General features: G+C 52.6%; 2 protein-coding genes across 2 annotated transcripts in view; one reads left to right on the top strand and one right to left on the bottom strand.

Annotated features, from left to right (window-relative positions):
- LOC142818222 (uncharacterized) overlaps positions 1-992 on the top strand; it is a 49,145-nt gene extending 48,153 nt beyond the window's left edge. Inside the window, 1 exon segment of the mRNA XM_089771520.1 lies at positions 855-992. Coding sequence (XP_089627646.1) covers positions 855-877 — 23 coding nt within the window. The 3' untranslated portion in view covers positions 878-992.
- An 874-nt stretch (positions 993-1,866) lies between these two features.
- Positions 1,867-7,417, bottom strand: LOC149522258 (uncharacterized). The gene is made up of 2 exons (XM_089771195.1): positions 5,382-7,417; positions 1,867-2,403 (listed from the first exon to the last, which is right to left on the bottom strand). Exons 1-2 carry the CDS (start codon positions 5,761-5,763, stop codon positions 2,306-2,308), a joined length of 480 nt encoding a protein of 159 aa, XP_089627321.1. The 5' UTR covers positions 5,764-7,417; the 3' UTR covers positions 1,867-2,305.
- Positions 7,418-15,318: the final 7,901 nt, after the last annotated feature.

Below are 15,318 nucleotides of genomic sequence, written 5' to 3'. Positions count from 1 at the left end.
CCTTCTTGTGCAGCCAGTTAGTCATCACCTCACCTTTTTAATGCTTCAAAGAGAGTTCTTTCAAGGACAGGCACTTGCTGCTTGACTCCCAAGGCGTCTGTATGTCCAGTCTTCTTTTCACTTCACAGGTATTGTCTTGTATCTGGCTCCTAGCCTCTCTCCACCATTGCAACTGCTGCTGGAGGTGCTCACCTTTCAGTCTCATTTACACCTCATTCATTTCAACAGGGCAATCAATGAAAGGAGAGAGATCTATTCTCCAAGCAAAAGAATATTTTCTTTACTATGACAGGGTCAGGCCAGGGAGCTGCTGCAGAGAGGGGAAAAGGCAGCCCAAAAGGGTAAAACCCCTTGGCTATGTCTAGACTGGCACGATTTTCTGGAAAATCAGCTGCTTTTCCGGAAAAACTTGCCAGCTGTCTACACTGGCCGCTTGAATTTCCGCAAAAACACTGACGATCTCATGTAAGATTGTCAGTGTTCTTGCAAAAATACTATGCTGCTCCCATTCGGGCAAAAGTCCTTTTGCGCAAAACTTTTGTGCAAAAGGGCCAGTGTAGACAGCTCAGATTTGTTTTCCGCAAAAAAGCCTCCATCACGAAAATGGCAAACGGGGCTTTTTTGCAGAAAAGCGCATCTAGATTGGCATGGACGCCTTTCCGCAAAAGCACTTTTGCGGAAAGGCGTCCGTGCCAATCTAGATGCTCTGTTCCGAAAATGCTTTTAATGGAAAATGGGGGGGAGTTTTGAGGAGGGGATTCCCAGGGTGTTTGAGAGGGAAGGTGGGTGGTGGGTTCTCCTCCTAAGAGATAAGGCACCCCTTCTAAAATTTTGTTGTCTGTCTCTTTCTGCAGGTGGTGAGGGCCATCAGTTCTGAGCTGCTGAACAGGCTCGTCTGTCTAGCAGATCTGGACAGCGTCATGGCCGGCTTTGCTGCCCTTGGCTTCCCAAATTGTGGAGGAGCGCTCGATGGGACACACATTCCAATCTGTGCACCGCATCATCGAGCAGCCCAATTCATTAACAGAAAGGGCTACTTTTCTATGGTCCTCCAGGCCCTGATCGACCATCATGGCCAGTTTTCTGACATTTGTGTTGAGTGGTCAGGGCGGCCACATCTTCAGGAACTCGTACCTCTACCGGAGGCTTCAGGCAGGAACATTTTTCCCGCATCACGACTTTGCGGTTGGGGATGTGCTCATGCCGGTGTGCATAGTGGCTGATGCCGCCTAACCCCTGATGCCATGGCTGATGAAGCCCTACACCGGCCACCTGGATGTGAGCAAGGAGCAGTTTAATGCTCACCTTAACTGGGCTCGTAACCAGGTAGAATGTGCATTAGGATGTTTAAAAGGGAGATTCCGGTGCTTGCTCACACGGCTAGACATGGGGGAGAGCAACATCCCTGAGATGGTGGCCGTGTGTTGTGTTCTCCATAACCTGGTGGAGAGGAAAGGGGAGGCCTTCCTACCAGGGTGGGGTAAAGGTGCTGATGGTCAGGAGAGGCACTTTGCCCAGCTGCCATCCGCCAGGCTCACCAGTCTGTTGTTTGCATACAGGAGGCCCTACAGGAGCAATTCTCAAGTGGAGGCCACTGACTCTACTGAGGGGCTTCTGCCTGGAGACTGGGCCCTGGCCCAATAAAAGCTTCCCTCCACAACCCATCTCCTGACCCAGTTTGGAGAAATAATAAACACCAGGGTTTGTCTCAAAAGAATAAATTCAGGTTTATTTTTTAAATATCACTCACTCACTGTTGCAAACATAAGAAAGCTTTTGTTCATTTTTTATGTAGAAAATATACTTTCATGCCAAACTATGTACAATAAACATTTTCTTGAACACAATCCTTGTTATTTAACTGGGGTGATTGAAACCTGGAGGGAGGAAGGGGGTCAGATTGCATCAGTCTCCTGCTTGGGCCTTGTGTTCGGGGTCCACCATGGCCACGGGATCAGGTGGGGTGACTGTCTGTTGGCTGGACAACAGAGGGTAGGTGCTCTTGGGACTGGGAGGCCTGGCAGAGAGGAGGGCCAGGGGGAGAGAGGGGCTGGGGAAGAGGGAGGTCCATGGGGGGAAAGGGATGCTGCTGTGGAAGGGGGGTTTGGTGGGGCGGGGTCATGGGGTGCTGGAGGAGCAGGACCAGGCACAGGAGCAGGCAAGCCGCAGACCTCCCTGACAGTGGCACACAAGGACGTGCGCTGCTGGACCAGCTCCTCCATCAGCCGGTCATGCCACTGATCCTCTGCCTCCACCCTCTCTCGCAGGATGGTGTTGAGCTCTTGCACGGCTTCCACATGCTGCCTCATGATGTCTGCATACACACGCCTGTGTCTGCGGCTCCCATGTCCCCGAGATGGAGGCGGGGTGGGGTGCTGCAGTCGTCTTGCACGGCTGGTCCGGCTGTGGAGGAAAAGAGGAAGACACAATCAGTCATAAAAAAATTGGACTATGTAACACTTAAAATACTAACAGGATGGTTTATTAGGGGATGAGCTTTTGTGGGCCAGACCCACTTCCTCAGATCAGACTAACACGGCTACATTTCTATCACAATCAGTCATGTGTGCAACAGCTGTCCAAAAGGGCATGCCCTTTCCTTGAGACAGGGGAATCAGACATTCTGAAGGTAACACGGTGTGTGACCTGGGCATCAGCCTGAGCATCACAGGTTTCCCTTATCAGAGGGGTAGCTGTGTTAGTCTGAATCTGCGAAAGCGACGAGGAGTCCTGTGGCACCTTATAGACTAACTGAAGTGTAGGAGCATAAGCTTTCGTGGTCAAAGACCCACTTCGTCAGATGCAGGTAGTGGAAATTTCCAGAGGCAGGAATAAATATGCAGGCCAGGATCAGGATGGAGATGACGAGGTGGATCCAATCAAGGAGGATGTGAATTCTGCTTTTGTAGTTAGCAAGCCATTCACAGTCTTTGTTTAATCCAGAGTTGATTGTGTCAAACTTAAAGATGAACTGTAGCTCAGCAGTTTCTCTTTGAAGTCTGGTCCTGAAATTTTTTTGCTGCAGGATGGCTACTTTTAGATCTGCAATTGTGTGTCCAGGAAGATTGAAATGTTCCCCTACAGGTTTTTGTATGTTGCCATTCCTAATATCAGATTTGTGTCCTTTGATTCTTTTACGTAGGGACTGTCCAGTTTGGCCGATGTATATAGCAGTGGGGCATTGTTGGCACATGATGGCATATATTACGTTGGTAGATGTGCAGGAGAATGTACCAGTGACAGTATGGCTGATCTGGTTAGGTCCTGTGATGGTGTTGCTGGTGTATATATGTGGGCAGAGTTGGCACCGAGGTTTGTTGCAAGGATTGGTTCCTGAATTCGAGTTGTTATGGTGCGGTGTGTAGTTGCTGGTGAGAATATGCTTCAGGTTGGCAGGTTGTCTGTGGGCAAGGACCGGCCTACCTCCCAAGGCCTGTGAAAGCGAGGGATCATTGTCCAGGATGGGTTGTAGATCACTAATGATGCGTTGGAGAGGTTTTAGCTGGGGACTGTAGGTGATGGCCAGTGGTGTTCTGTTGGTTTCTTTCTTGGGCTTATCCCGTAGCAGGAGGCTTCTGGGTACACGTCTGGCTCTGTCAATCTGTCTCCTCACTTCCTCGTGTGGGTATCGCAGTTTACAGAACGCTTGTTGAAGATCTTGTAGGTGTAGGTCTCTGTCTGAGGGGTTGGAGCATATGCGGTTGTACCTCAGTGCTTGGCTGTAAACAATGGATCGTGTGGTGTGTCTGGGATGGAAACTGGAGGCATGCAGGTAAGTATAGTGGTCGGTAGGTTTTCGGTATAGGGTGGTATTGATATGACCGTCACTTATTTGTATCGTGGTGTCCAGGAAATGGACCTCCCGTGTAGATTGGTCCATGCTGAGGTTGGTGGTGGGGTGGAAGCTGTTGAAATCATGGTGAAATTCTTCCAGAGTCTCCTTCCCATGGATCCAGATGATGAAGATGTCATCGATGTAGCGTAGGTAGAGAAGGGGTGTAAGTGGATGAGAGCTGAGGAAGCGTTGTTCCAGGTCAGCCATAAAAATGTTGGCGTATTGTGGGGCCATGCGGGTGCCCATAGCAGTGCCACTGGTCTGGAGGTATATGTTGTCACCAAATCTGAAATAGTTGTGTGTGAGGATAAATTCACAGAGTTCAGCCACCAGTTGTGCTGTGGCATCATCAGGAATACTGTTCCTGACAGCTTGTACTCCATCTGCATGTGGGATGTTTGTGTAGAGAGCCTCTACATCGATGGTGGCTAGGATGGTGTTTTCTGGAAGATCACCTATGCATTGTAATTTTCTCAGGAAATCCGTAGTGTCACGAAGGTAACTGGGAGTGCTGGTGGCGTAGGGTCTGAGCAGAGAGTCCACATAGCCAGACAGTCCGTCAGTAAGAGTGCCAATGCCCAAGATGATGGGGCGTCCAGGATTTCCAGGTTTGTGGATCTTGGGTAATAGATAGAACAACCCTGGTCGGGGCTCTAAAGGTGTGTTGATTTGTTCCTGTGTTTGTTTAGGGAGTGTCCTGAGCAGATTGTGCAGTTTCTGAGTGTATTCCTTAGTGGGATCTGAGGAAAGAGGCCTGTAGAATTTGGTATTGGAGAGTTGTCTGGCAGCCTACTTTAGGTAGTCAGGCCTGTTCATGATGACAACAGCACCTCCTTTGTCAGCCTCTTTGATTATAATGTCAGAGTTGTTCCGGAGGCTGTGGATGGCATTGCGTTCTGCACAACTGAGGTTACCAGGCAAGCGATGCTGTTTTTCCACAATTTCTGCCTGTGCACGTCGGCGGAAGCATTCTATGTAGAGGTCCAGACTGCCATTTCGGTCCTCAGGAGGAGTCCATGTGGAGTTCTTCTTCTTGTGCTGTTGGTGGGAAGGTATCTGTGTGTCAGTGCACTGTTCAGTGTCATGTTGGAAGTATTCCTTGAGACGGAGATGGCGAAAGTAGGCTTCCAGATCACCGCAGAACTGAATCATGTTAGTGGGGGTGGCGGGGCAAAAAGAGAGTCCCCGAGATAGAACAGATTCTTCTGTCGAGCTGAGTGTGTAGTTGGAGAGATTGATGATATTGCTGGGTGAGTTAGGGGTACCATTGTTGTGGCCCCATGTGGCAGGTAGGATTTTAGACAGCTTACAGTCCTTTTTCCTCTGTAGAGAAGTGAAGTGTGTAATGTAGATCTCCTGTCTTATTTTAGTAAAGTCCACTTGTGCAGAAGGTTGGTGTTTTATGAGAGACTCCAGATTGGAGAGCTCCAGATTGGAGAGCTCCTCGTTGCTTTCGCTTTCACAGGTTTCCCTTGTGCATCACCCACTGTGCACCCACCTACCTCCCCCCCCCCCCCCGGGTGTTACACAACCTCACTGCACTCACCTGCTGCTTCATCTCCGGCATCAGATGACACCTGGGATGCCTCTGGGGTCTGTGTGACTGGCTCCAGGGTCAGGGTCACCGTCTCCTCACTGTCTTCCTCTGGCACCATGTCCCCATCTCCAGACTGCTCTGGGTCCTGCTCTGGCGCATCTACCACAGGGTCCGCCAAGCCAGGCTGGACGAGATGCCGCGGTGTGCGTGCTTCACCACCACCCAGGATCTGGTCCAGCTCAGAATAATAGGGGCAGGAGTGAGGGGCTGCTCCAGAATGGGAGCTATCCTCCCTGACCTTCACATACCCTTGGCGCAGCTCCTTAACTTTGGAGCACACCTGGTCCTGGGTGCGGGGGTAGTGTCCTCTCTGGGCCAGGGCCTCTGCCATGCCGCCGCCTGCTTTTTAGGGCTTGTAAGGCCTCCTCTTCTCCCCAGAGCTCGAGAAGGGTCTTGAGCTCTGGCCCAGACCATGCCGGTGCCCAGCATTTGGAGCCCCTGGTTGGGGTCCCCAGAAGGCTCGCTAGAAAGGCCAGGAGGGTCTTGGGGCTGGGACATGCTGCACTTAACCAGCCGTGTGCTCTGGCTGCTTTGCTGCCACAAGTGGCTGTGAGGGTGCCTGTCCCTTTAACAAATGGCTGCAGACAGGAACCAGAGACATGCAAGGCATGCCCCAGATTGTCCACCAGGGCTTCTTCCTGGAGGCCATTATTTTCGAAAAAATGGCCTCCCCGCGTCCACACTCACTTATTTTCGACGGATCTCCGTCGAAAAAGGCGTTCTTCCTCGTGGAAGTTTTTTCGAAAAAAGGCTACTTTTTTTTAAAAAAACCCTTCAGTCTGGACACAGCCTGGGGCGTCTTGCACCCATTGCTGACTCTGGCTCCATGTGAGGACATGAGTATTCTGAGAGCTTTCTGGCCAGTCCTCCAGATTTTCTCATTAGCACCCCTGTGGGCAGCTGATCATGCACCTCCACCTCTTTGAGCCCCCCCTTGTCCCCCCCATTTCAGATTTATCCTCGCTACAGGGACTTTCACCAGGGTTCCGAATACTCCCCTCAGGGTTAGGTAGGCATCAAGGGTTAGGGTAGGCCCATCACCTCAGGCCATGCCAGTGTCATCTCCATCCCCCTGTCCCAGAACTCCTGGACACTCCTTTCCCCCACCTCAATGGGGATGACGTGATGATCTGCAGATTGAATATGGCCACTCTAGGGCTGGTGCTTTGCCCTCTCCCGATGGCCTGCCCTGCCAGTCTCTTCTCCTTGGTATAGCCCAGTTAACTGCATCCCACTGGGCTGGGCCATCCTCCGGGTGCTCTCCCTGCCAGATCATAGAATCATAGAGCTGGAAAAGACCTCAGAAGGTCATCAAGTCCAGCCCCCATCTCTAGGCAGGACCAGTTGATGCTCCTGGTACCCTGTCTGGCTGCCATCTCCTTCACCCTCTGGGATTGTGCCATCTTGCGCCTTTTTTGGCCACATAAGTTGCCTTTCAGGTCTCTTGAGTCCCATGGTGGGGTTGTCCTGGCCTGGCACTCTGGGCCAGGTTTCCTGGAGTCACACTTTTGATGGGTCTCTGGGTGACTCCCCTTCTGGGACTCTGGTGTGGGTCTCCCAACTGTCCCTGATCTGCTGGCCACAAACTCATCCAGTCTTTGAGCTTCTGGTCAGCCAACCACACCTTGAGGTATGGGGGGCAAATGTCATATAACTACTCCAGTCCCATCAGGTTGTACACGTCATCGGCAGTGGTGGCCCTGGCCTCCTTCCCCCACTTGTGGAGATATTCCTCCAGCAGGTAGGCCACCTCCTTGTAGGTGGTGCCAGGGGACTTGTGCAGGCCCCGGAATGGTGTCCAGTTGGCCTTGGGGGTCAACTCAAACTTCAGCAGCAAGGCCTGTTTGAACAGCTCATGGTCCCTATCTCAATCCCATCCACCTGGCTGCAGTTTAGATGTAGCCCCAGATTTGAACTTTCTCTGGATAGGAGTAAACTTCTGCTGGCAGTGGGCTTGGTGGGAGAGTGGGAGGCCAGGGCCACATGATGGCTGCCCAGTTGCTCCTGGGGTGTGGCCTCGTGGCAGGTGGCTGCTCCAGGTACCAGCTCCAGGCCCAGCACATGGGGCAGCTGCCTGCCTCACAGCCCTTCCCCAGGAGCAGCTGGGCAGCCACCAGGTGGCCCTGGCCCCCCATTCTCCCACCAAGCCCACTGCCAGTAGCAGTTTACCTTTCACATCCCAGGAAGGGGAGTGCTGTGGGGCTCTGCTGAGGCGATGGGTGGGATCAGAATTATTTGTGTACCCCTGTGCAGGTCCACCCCCTAGAGGGAACAGCTCAGGGGAGGGGTGTAATTTGTCTGGGTTACTGGGTAGGGACTTGAGCCCATTCCATGATGTATTGTTGAAAGGGAACCCCCTGATATTGAACCTAGCCCTAATTGCTGCCCACTCCCCGTGGCAGGGTCACAGGTGCACAGAGAGCAGCCAGCCCTGTTCTCTCTGTCAGGGTGTGGGGACTTCCACTGTCAGGCCAAAACAAGTCTGGATCTTTTCCCACTGCCCCTCTGAAAACCAGCCCTTTTCATTTAGCTGCCTTCCTTAGAGCAGCCAGCTGTGAACCGTTGTCCCTGTATTGGGAGGGGGATAAACCCGGGGCCAGCAGGGCTTTAATTAGGCACAGTCAGCAGCATCTCCTACCTTGTACTCCTGAGCAACCTCCTTGATGGGCACCACCGTGTTGGACATGTGGGCCTGGGATTTCTCACACACCAAACAAATGGCGGCTCCATCTTCCTGGCAGAAGAGTTTGCGAGGTTCCTGGTGTCTCTCATACAGACCCTCCGTTCACCCTTCCTCTGGCTTTGGTCCCAACTGCTGGAGCTTCAGTACGATGTTGCTCAGCTGGGTGTTGGGTTTGAACTGCTCTTTCTGGAATGAGGTCCTGCACTGGAGGGGGGGGGCGAATCTTTGGACTTGTTCATCACAGTGCTGGGTGAGGCAGCCTCGGCAGAAGTTGTGCCCACAGTCTATTGTTACTGGCTCCTGTCAGATACTCCAAGCAGATGGAGCAAGTGGCTTCATCTTGCAATTCCCCTGCTATCACTGCGGAGGCTATGGCCATCTGGCGTGTGTCTGCTTTGCCTGGCGCGGGCTTGTGCTGACACTGAAGGAGAAGAAGAAAGAAGAGGCAGCAGGAAGGGAATGGACAAAACATGAAAGTGAAACTGAAAAGAGGGGGCAGGGCAGAGGGAAGGAGGGAGGGAAACAGGAATGGAGGGAGATTGGAAGAGAGAGGGGAAAGAATAGGATCATATCTGGTCAGTATTGCTGCAAGTCTGGCTGGGACAGCATATCTCCTGCTCCCCAGGCAGCTTTGTGTGTCTAACCCACTAATGTGTGACCGCTGAGCACATGTCTTCCCAGATGCTCCTTGTAGGAGCCTAAACTCTAGCTCAGGGCCTATGTTTTTGCAGTAAGTTTCCCCAGGGCCAGTGTTGCTGCCTCTGGCCATGTGTTTCCCTCTCCCTGTCCACACACCCCTCTCCAGTCTGAGCTGGGAGCTAGTCACAAGCCAGGGGAAGATGAGTGGCTGGCAGCTGGCCAGCCAGTGTCCCTCTGGCAGGGGTTCATCCAAAGAGAGGCCTTTGCTCCTAACCTGTAGCCAGGTGGTTTGGGAACTTTGGTCAGTGGAAGACACCCCTCTCCCCCATCTCAATCAACCTTGTGCATGAGAGGTACAGGGGATGTGACTTGGGACCTGCCACCTATTAGATAAGGACCATAACCAGAGGTGCTGTTGCAGATTTTGGTGGTGGTGGTGGTGGCAAACTTTAGCCATGATTCCCAGTGTGGGCAGAGGGGTGAAGCTCCCACTTAGGGAGGCAGTAGCAACCCTGCCCGGGCCCTGTCCCCTTCCACTGTCTCCCTCATCTCTCCCCTCCCCTCCCTTAATTGCCAGGCCAGGGCACTGCTTACCTGTGGGAACACTCTGAACATGTATATGTTCTGGTCAGACCCCTCCAGAATCCCTCCCCTCCTGCTGTACAGCATGTGGGGCCGTGTGGGATAAGAAAGCCGGATAGGGCCCCATTCTGCAACCCCTCCCAGTCCAATCACCGGTTTGGTCCTGGGGTGCTACTGTGTCTCAGGGCTGTGGGGGAAGTGAGTGGGCAAAAGGGGGTAGTATTTAGGCAATTGCAGTGGCAGGGAGAGTCTGCGCTGAGCAGTGGGGGCAGGGCACCAGGGCTGTTTGCTGCCCCTCCTGCTCCAGGGTTTCCTTTTTTGGAAGGAGCTGGGAGTAGCTGGAGTGAGGGGAACCCACATGACTGATAAGAATCCAGCCTGTTCTCTGGGTGTTCAATGTGTCACATGACAGGACGCTGTGGTCTCCCGATCCCCGGCAGCTGCAGCTTCGTTCGCTGTCCACCCAGAGTTCAACTGAAATTCAAACTTGGTCATTAAAACTCCTTGCAAGCAGGGGTGGCAGGTTTGCAGAAATTTTGGGGATGCCAAGAACCTGCACCCCTCCCCCAGCCAGGCTTCACACATACACACACTTAGGCCGTGTCTACATTGGCACCCTTTTCCGTAAAAGGGATGCTACTGAGACACTTCGGAATTGCAAATGCTGCGGAGGATTTAAATATCCCCCGTGGCATTTGCATGAACATGGCTGCCGCTTTTTTCCGGGTCGGGGTTTTGCCAGAGAAAAACGCCAGTCTAGACGGGATCTTGTGGAAAATGAACCCTTTCCCAGAAGATCCCTTATTCCTACTTTGCCAGCATGTGGCGGGCTCCCCAGTCCCGCCCTCTTCTCCCCTAGGTCTGGCCCCTTTCAATGTAGGCCCAGCGGCCTAGTCCACAGTCAAAGCGGGCCCTGAGTCCTAGTTCAGCACAAACTCAGCCCCAGCGGCCTAGTCCAAGGTCAAAGTGGGCCCCAAGGCCCATGCTCTGGGTGGATGGGGTAGGGGGGTCTGGGCTCTCCTTCTCCACTGGACCCCAACCCAGGGCCCTATTAGTGGTGGGTAGTTCCCACCACTGGCTCAGTGGGGAGTTCTCCCTGAAACACACTGAGCCCACCACAGGGTTCTCTGCCCCTTGCCCAGGGTTGCTTCCTACCCCAGCCCTGTGGCCGACGGAGACCCCACCTGCAGACGCTGGGCTGGCAGCAGCCCGATGTTGGCAGGTCTGGTGTCTGGGGCAGCAGCGAAGGGGTTGTCCTCCACAGCGGGGCGGGCGGCCCCCTGGAGTCGGCATTGCAGGCGTGCTTGACCCGGGGACGGTAGCAGCAATGGCGGTCTTGGCGGCTCTTGCTCCGGCAGCAGGTCCTGCTGTGGCTCTGGAGGTTGGACAGGAGCTCCTCACTCCCCGGAGGCCACCCACAATTGAGCAGCCCAACAGCCTTTTATATTGGGGCTGCACTGCGAGCATGCCCAGCAGGGCTGCAGGGTAGGGGCATATTCCACCCAATAGGTGGGCTCTCTGCCCCCCTGTTCAGTGCAGGGCAGGCCAGCCCCATCATACAGCGGCTTCCAATGGCACACATTTTCCAGCCACTTCACCGCCCGCGCACTGCATGACTCCCTCCCTTCTCCCCCCATAGGGGACTGCCTGTGTCGCACAGGGCTCCTGGTCCAGCAGTGCTGCCTCCCTCTCCTCCAGGCCGCTTGTTAATACAGCAGCTACTGCCACCACTGCCAGGGGCCAGGTGGGCTCAAGGCAAAACCTGGCAGAGCTGTTCCTGGACTTCCACACCTTGGAGCTGCTGCCTCAGGGGGCTGCGTGTAGCCCGGCTGGGGCACTCAGCAGCTCCTCCCCACCCCACTGGCAGCCAGCCCAGTCTGGCAGGGAAGATCGTGGTTTCTTTACCATCAACTTGCCCTCCGTGCGGGGAGCTGCTGTTGCAGCCTCACAGTTGCACTAGCAAAATGGCTTGGGTGTAATTATGTAATTAGTGGTGAGTTTCCATTAGCGACTGGTGGTCCATGGAAAGGTTTACATTGAGCCTGGTAGCTCATGGGCTACAACGTTTGAGAACCACTGAAATAGAGGCATCCCCAGACTCTCCCCTCAAGTTAGTGCAATGCAAGTTGGGCTAATGCAATGCTGCGTGGGAGGGGGGCTGAGCTCCCTCCCCCTTCCCCTCCTGCTGAGGTAGTGGCAGTGTGCTGTCCAGAGGCTTTCCCCACTGAAAGAGGGCATGAAGCCAGATGCCCACTCATGGCCAGACCCTCACACCCTCCCCTCCCCATACCAAGACCCCACATCTGCAGCTTGCTCCAGGACCCTTCCTTGCTCCTGCACGCTCCCTCCTGGTCAGACACCCTTGCCCCAAGCCCCTTTCTGTACCCTCCCTCCTAAGCAGGTACTCTACCCCCAGCTTGCTTCTGCACCCTACCTCCCACTCAGACCTGGTAACTTCTTGCCCAGATCCTGTACCCCATGCCTATCCCACATACTGGCAACCATGTCCCACACACTGAACCCCCACATTTTTGTCCCCACCCCAGAGCCTAAAGGGGGGCATAAAATCCACTAACTCCGGAATCCCAGAAAAGTAAATCTGGTCTGAGGCCTTGAACCTCAGTCCTCCCTACCCTTCCCCCTCACCCTGAGCTGGAGGCTCAGGGGAGTGAGATGTCTCAGTTGGGGTCCACACCAGTGAGGGTTGGGGTTTTTGAAGGTTTTTTTTGCTTCTCAGTTGTAAGGTCCCCAGCTGATTTTTCTGTGGGTCAGTGGCCCCAACCCAATAAAGAAAACACTGAAACCTTTTGTGCTGGACATGAATTAATATTCTACTTTATTTAAAATGAAGTTTAATAAGCTAACATGAGAAAGTTAAAATGCTTAGTCTGTTTAATAATTTCAATTAAACTGTTCTCCCCAGCTGCAGCACTAGCAAACTGGCTTGAGTGTAATTATGTAATTAGTGATGAGTTTCCATTAGCAACTGGTGGTCCATGGAAAGCTTTATATTGAGCCATGTGGCTCATGGGCCAAAAAGTTTGAGCACTACTGAAATAGAGGCACCCCCTGGCTTCTCCCCCTGAGTTAGTACAATGCAAGTTGAGTTAATGCAATTGCAGGCTAGTTGCATGGGGGGATCCTATAGGGCTCCAAACCATCCTTATTGGTAGGAGGATGGTGGGAGGAGTTCTTAGAGGGGTCATTTTACTTCTGGTCATGTGTCCATCTTGACTCCAGGAGTACTCCCTCCAAGGGTGGGACTTCTTGTGGCATGCAGGCATGGCTGATAGAGGTCAAGGGGCGTGGCTGATGTGTCCATATTTTTTGAACCAAAATTAGGATCACCATACCCATGGATAATTAGGAACAGGATGAGCCATGTCTGGATCCAGACTTACATTCACTGGTGAGAGAGAATCGGCGCATGAGGGGCAGAGCTCAACACTGGGGAAACTTGGGTCATTTTTCACCCTCCCCAGTAGCCCTGTTCTGGCTGTGGAATCCTGGGTCCCCAGTTGCTCCTGCAGCAGACATCTGACTGATTCCTCTGTTTGACTTCCAGAAACAGATCAGTGGAGAGAGTTAGAGGAAAGACTGAGACTATGTCTACACTGTGGCGGTTTTCCGGGATACTAGAGGTATCCCAGAAAAACCCTGCTGCATCCAGGGAATGTGTCTGCTCTTCTGCTTTTTTTGTGGAAGAGTAGACACACTCTTTTGGGAAACCCTTTATTCCTTGTTTCCAGAGGAATAAAGGCTCCTCTCAAAGAGGAGGCTTCTCCGCCTTTTGGCCCCGTCTACATGGGGTCAAATGGCGGAAAAGCCTCTTACGAAAAACCAATTGGAAAAGCTACACAAATTGTGGAGTGCAATATATGTAGCTTTTTCTGATAAAAGAGTGTAGTCTAGACATAGCCTGAGTCCGCTGGGAGGGTGCTGAGAGGAGTCGGTAAACAGATTTAACCCCCCTGGGAATACCCCTTCCCTCAGCTGGTCCTCCCTGCCTTGTCCTGGGAGAAGAGGGGAAGAGGTGGCATAGGGGAGTAGCTTGTCCAGACCAGAGAGTAAGGAGGAGGAGGTGGCATTGTGTGAGGTAGTCCCTCCCCACCCCCAAGAGAATGGAGGCTGTGGCATCACTGGAGTGACTAGAACATGCCCAGTAACATCTGCTGAAGCCGCTGCCCTCTCTCTGCCCTCGCTTGGGAGGGCAAACTGCCTCCTGCAGCCAAAGGGGAATAGAGAGGAGAAGTGGGTGGGGAGGGCAGAATATGTGCAGAGCCCAAAAGGAGCAGGGAGGAGAGACCAGAGTGGATGTGAGGGAGGGGAAGAAGAGGCGCTGATGGGCACATGTGGGTGCAGCAGCTGGGGTACAGAAAGGGGGAGTCACACTGCTAGATGGGGCATAGCAGGAAACCCTGTAGTACGGAAGAGCAGGGGGGGATAAGGGATATGGGTACCACAAACCATGGGTTGAGCTCAGTGTTTTGGCTGCCAAAACAGGCTGTGGTAGACAGAGTTTGCATTTCTTACTGAATGGTCCAGCTCTGCCCCACCTCCCCAGCAGGGCGGGAGACAAGGAAGGTGCGTGTGTGTGTATTTGTTTGTTTAGAGTCCAGCTCAGCCCTGCACCCAGAAGCAGCAGCTGATCTGTCTGAACCGTAGGATTGAGCTGCCAGAGGAGGCTGGATTCAGGGAAATATTTTACCCCGACACAATCTCCCTTGTAATAAACTGACACTTTCTATCACATTTTTGACACTTCAGAGAATGGCTGGTTATTTTATGTAACAGCCCCAGGCCTGCACAGAGCCAGTAGTAGGGCCACTACCCCTGGTAGCAGCAGCATAACAATCCCTCCTCCCCCTGCCACCTCCTCCACCTGCATATTGTGTGCAAGGCAGCAGGTTCTAATTCATTCCCACAAGGAACAGCTAAGGCAGGCATGTCCAAAGTCCGGCCCGCGGGCCAATTGCGGCCCGTGTTCCGGTTTAATACGGCCCCACAGGTAATTTGGCAATATCTATCTTTTATGGCCCCCAACGAATCCATATGCATTGAGATGAATACATTGTAAAATCTCAGTTAATGTCAGTTGGTCTAAATCAGTTATAAATATATTTGGACACAACATGTATACTTGGTGTTATGTTCCTGTTCATATTTTTTGAACTTAAAAGTTGACAGACAACCTTTATTACCAGTAATATGTAATGTACTTTACAATGTTCCTGACATATTTCAGCTTCCTGGATTTTTTTTTCATCTGGCCTTCAGATATGAAAGGCAGAGTGATTTAACACCTGTTTAGATTTGTCATCCATGTGACGAAATGAAAAGTATGCCGTTTGCAATAAACTTTGCATAAAATAGTTAATTTGCATTTAATTTTAATGGTTCAAAGAATGTCAGGCAAAATGGTCGGCCCTCACGCATGTTCACTTCATCAAATCTGGCCCTCTTTGAAAAAAGTTTGGACACCCCTGAGCTAAGGTGTTTGGGGAGGGTCCCATTCCTGGGTTGCTAAGCAGAGAGAGCTCCCTTCCCCCCACAGCACTGATAATGAACCTCTATGAGCTGGAACAATGCCCCTGGGGACAGCAGTGAGTGGCCTCACTCCCAGCCTTCTTGGCGGGACACCTGAGGGGAACAGAACTCTGGCCACGGTGGAGATCCGGTTCTAACCAGATTTTCCTAACTGCCCCGGAATGTTCCAGAAGAAGAGGGCAAAGCCCAAGATGGAGCTCTGGGATCTAAGGTGACTGACTCCATTTTGTTTAGCATAAAATCACTGTGTGAACATTAAAAGCATGAACATAGAACATAAGAACAGCCGTACTGGGTCAGACCAAAGGTCCATCTAGCCCAGTATCCTGTCTACCGACAGTGGCCAGCACCAGGTGCCCCAGAGAGGGTGGACCGAAGACAATGATCAAGCAGTTTGTCTCCTGCCATCCCTCTCCAGCCTCTGACAAACAGAGG

The sequence above is a fragment of the Pelodiscus sinensis genome, chromosome 19 (assembly GCF_052426305.1).
Source record: "Pelodiscus sinensis isolate ZL-2025 chromosome 19, ASM5242630v1, whole genome shotgun sequence".
NCBI lineage: Eukaryota > Metazoa > Chordata > Testudines > Trionychidae > Pelodiscus > Pelodiscus sinensis.
The sequence above is the reverse complement of the archived record's forward strand: the minus strand, read 5'-3'. Positions and strand labels throughout refer to the sequence as shown.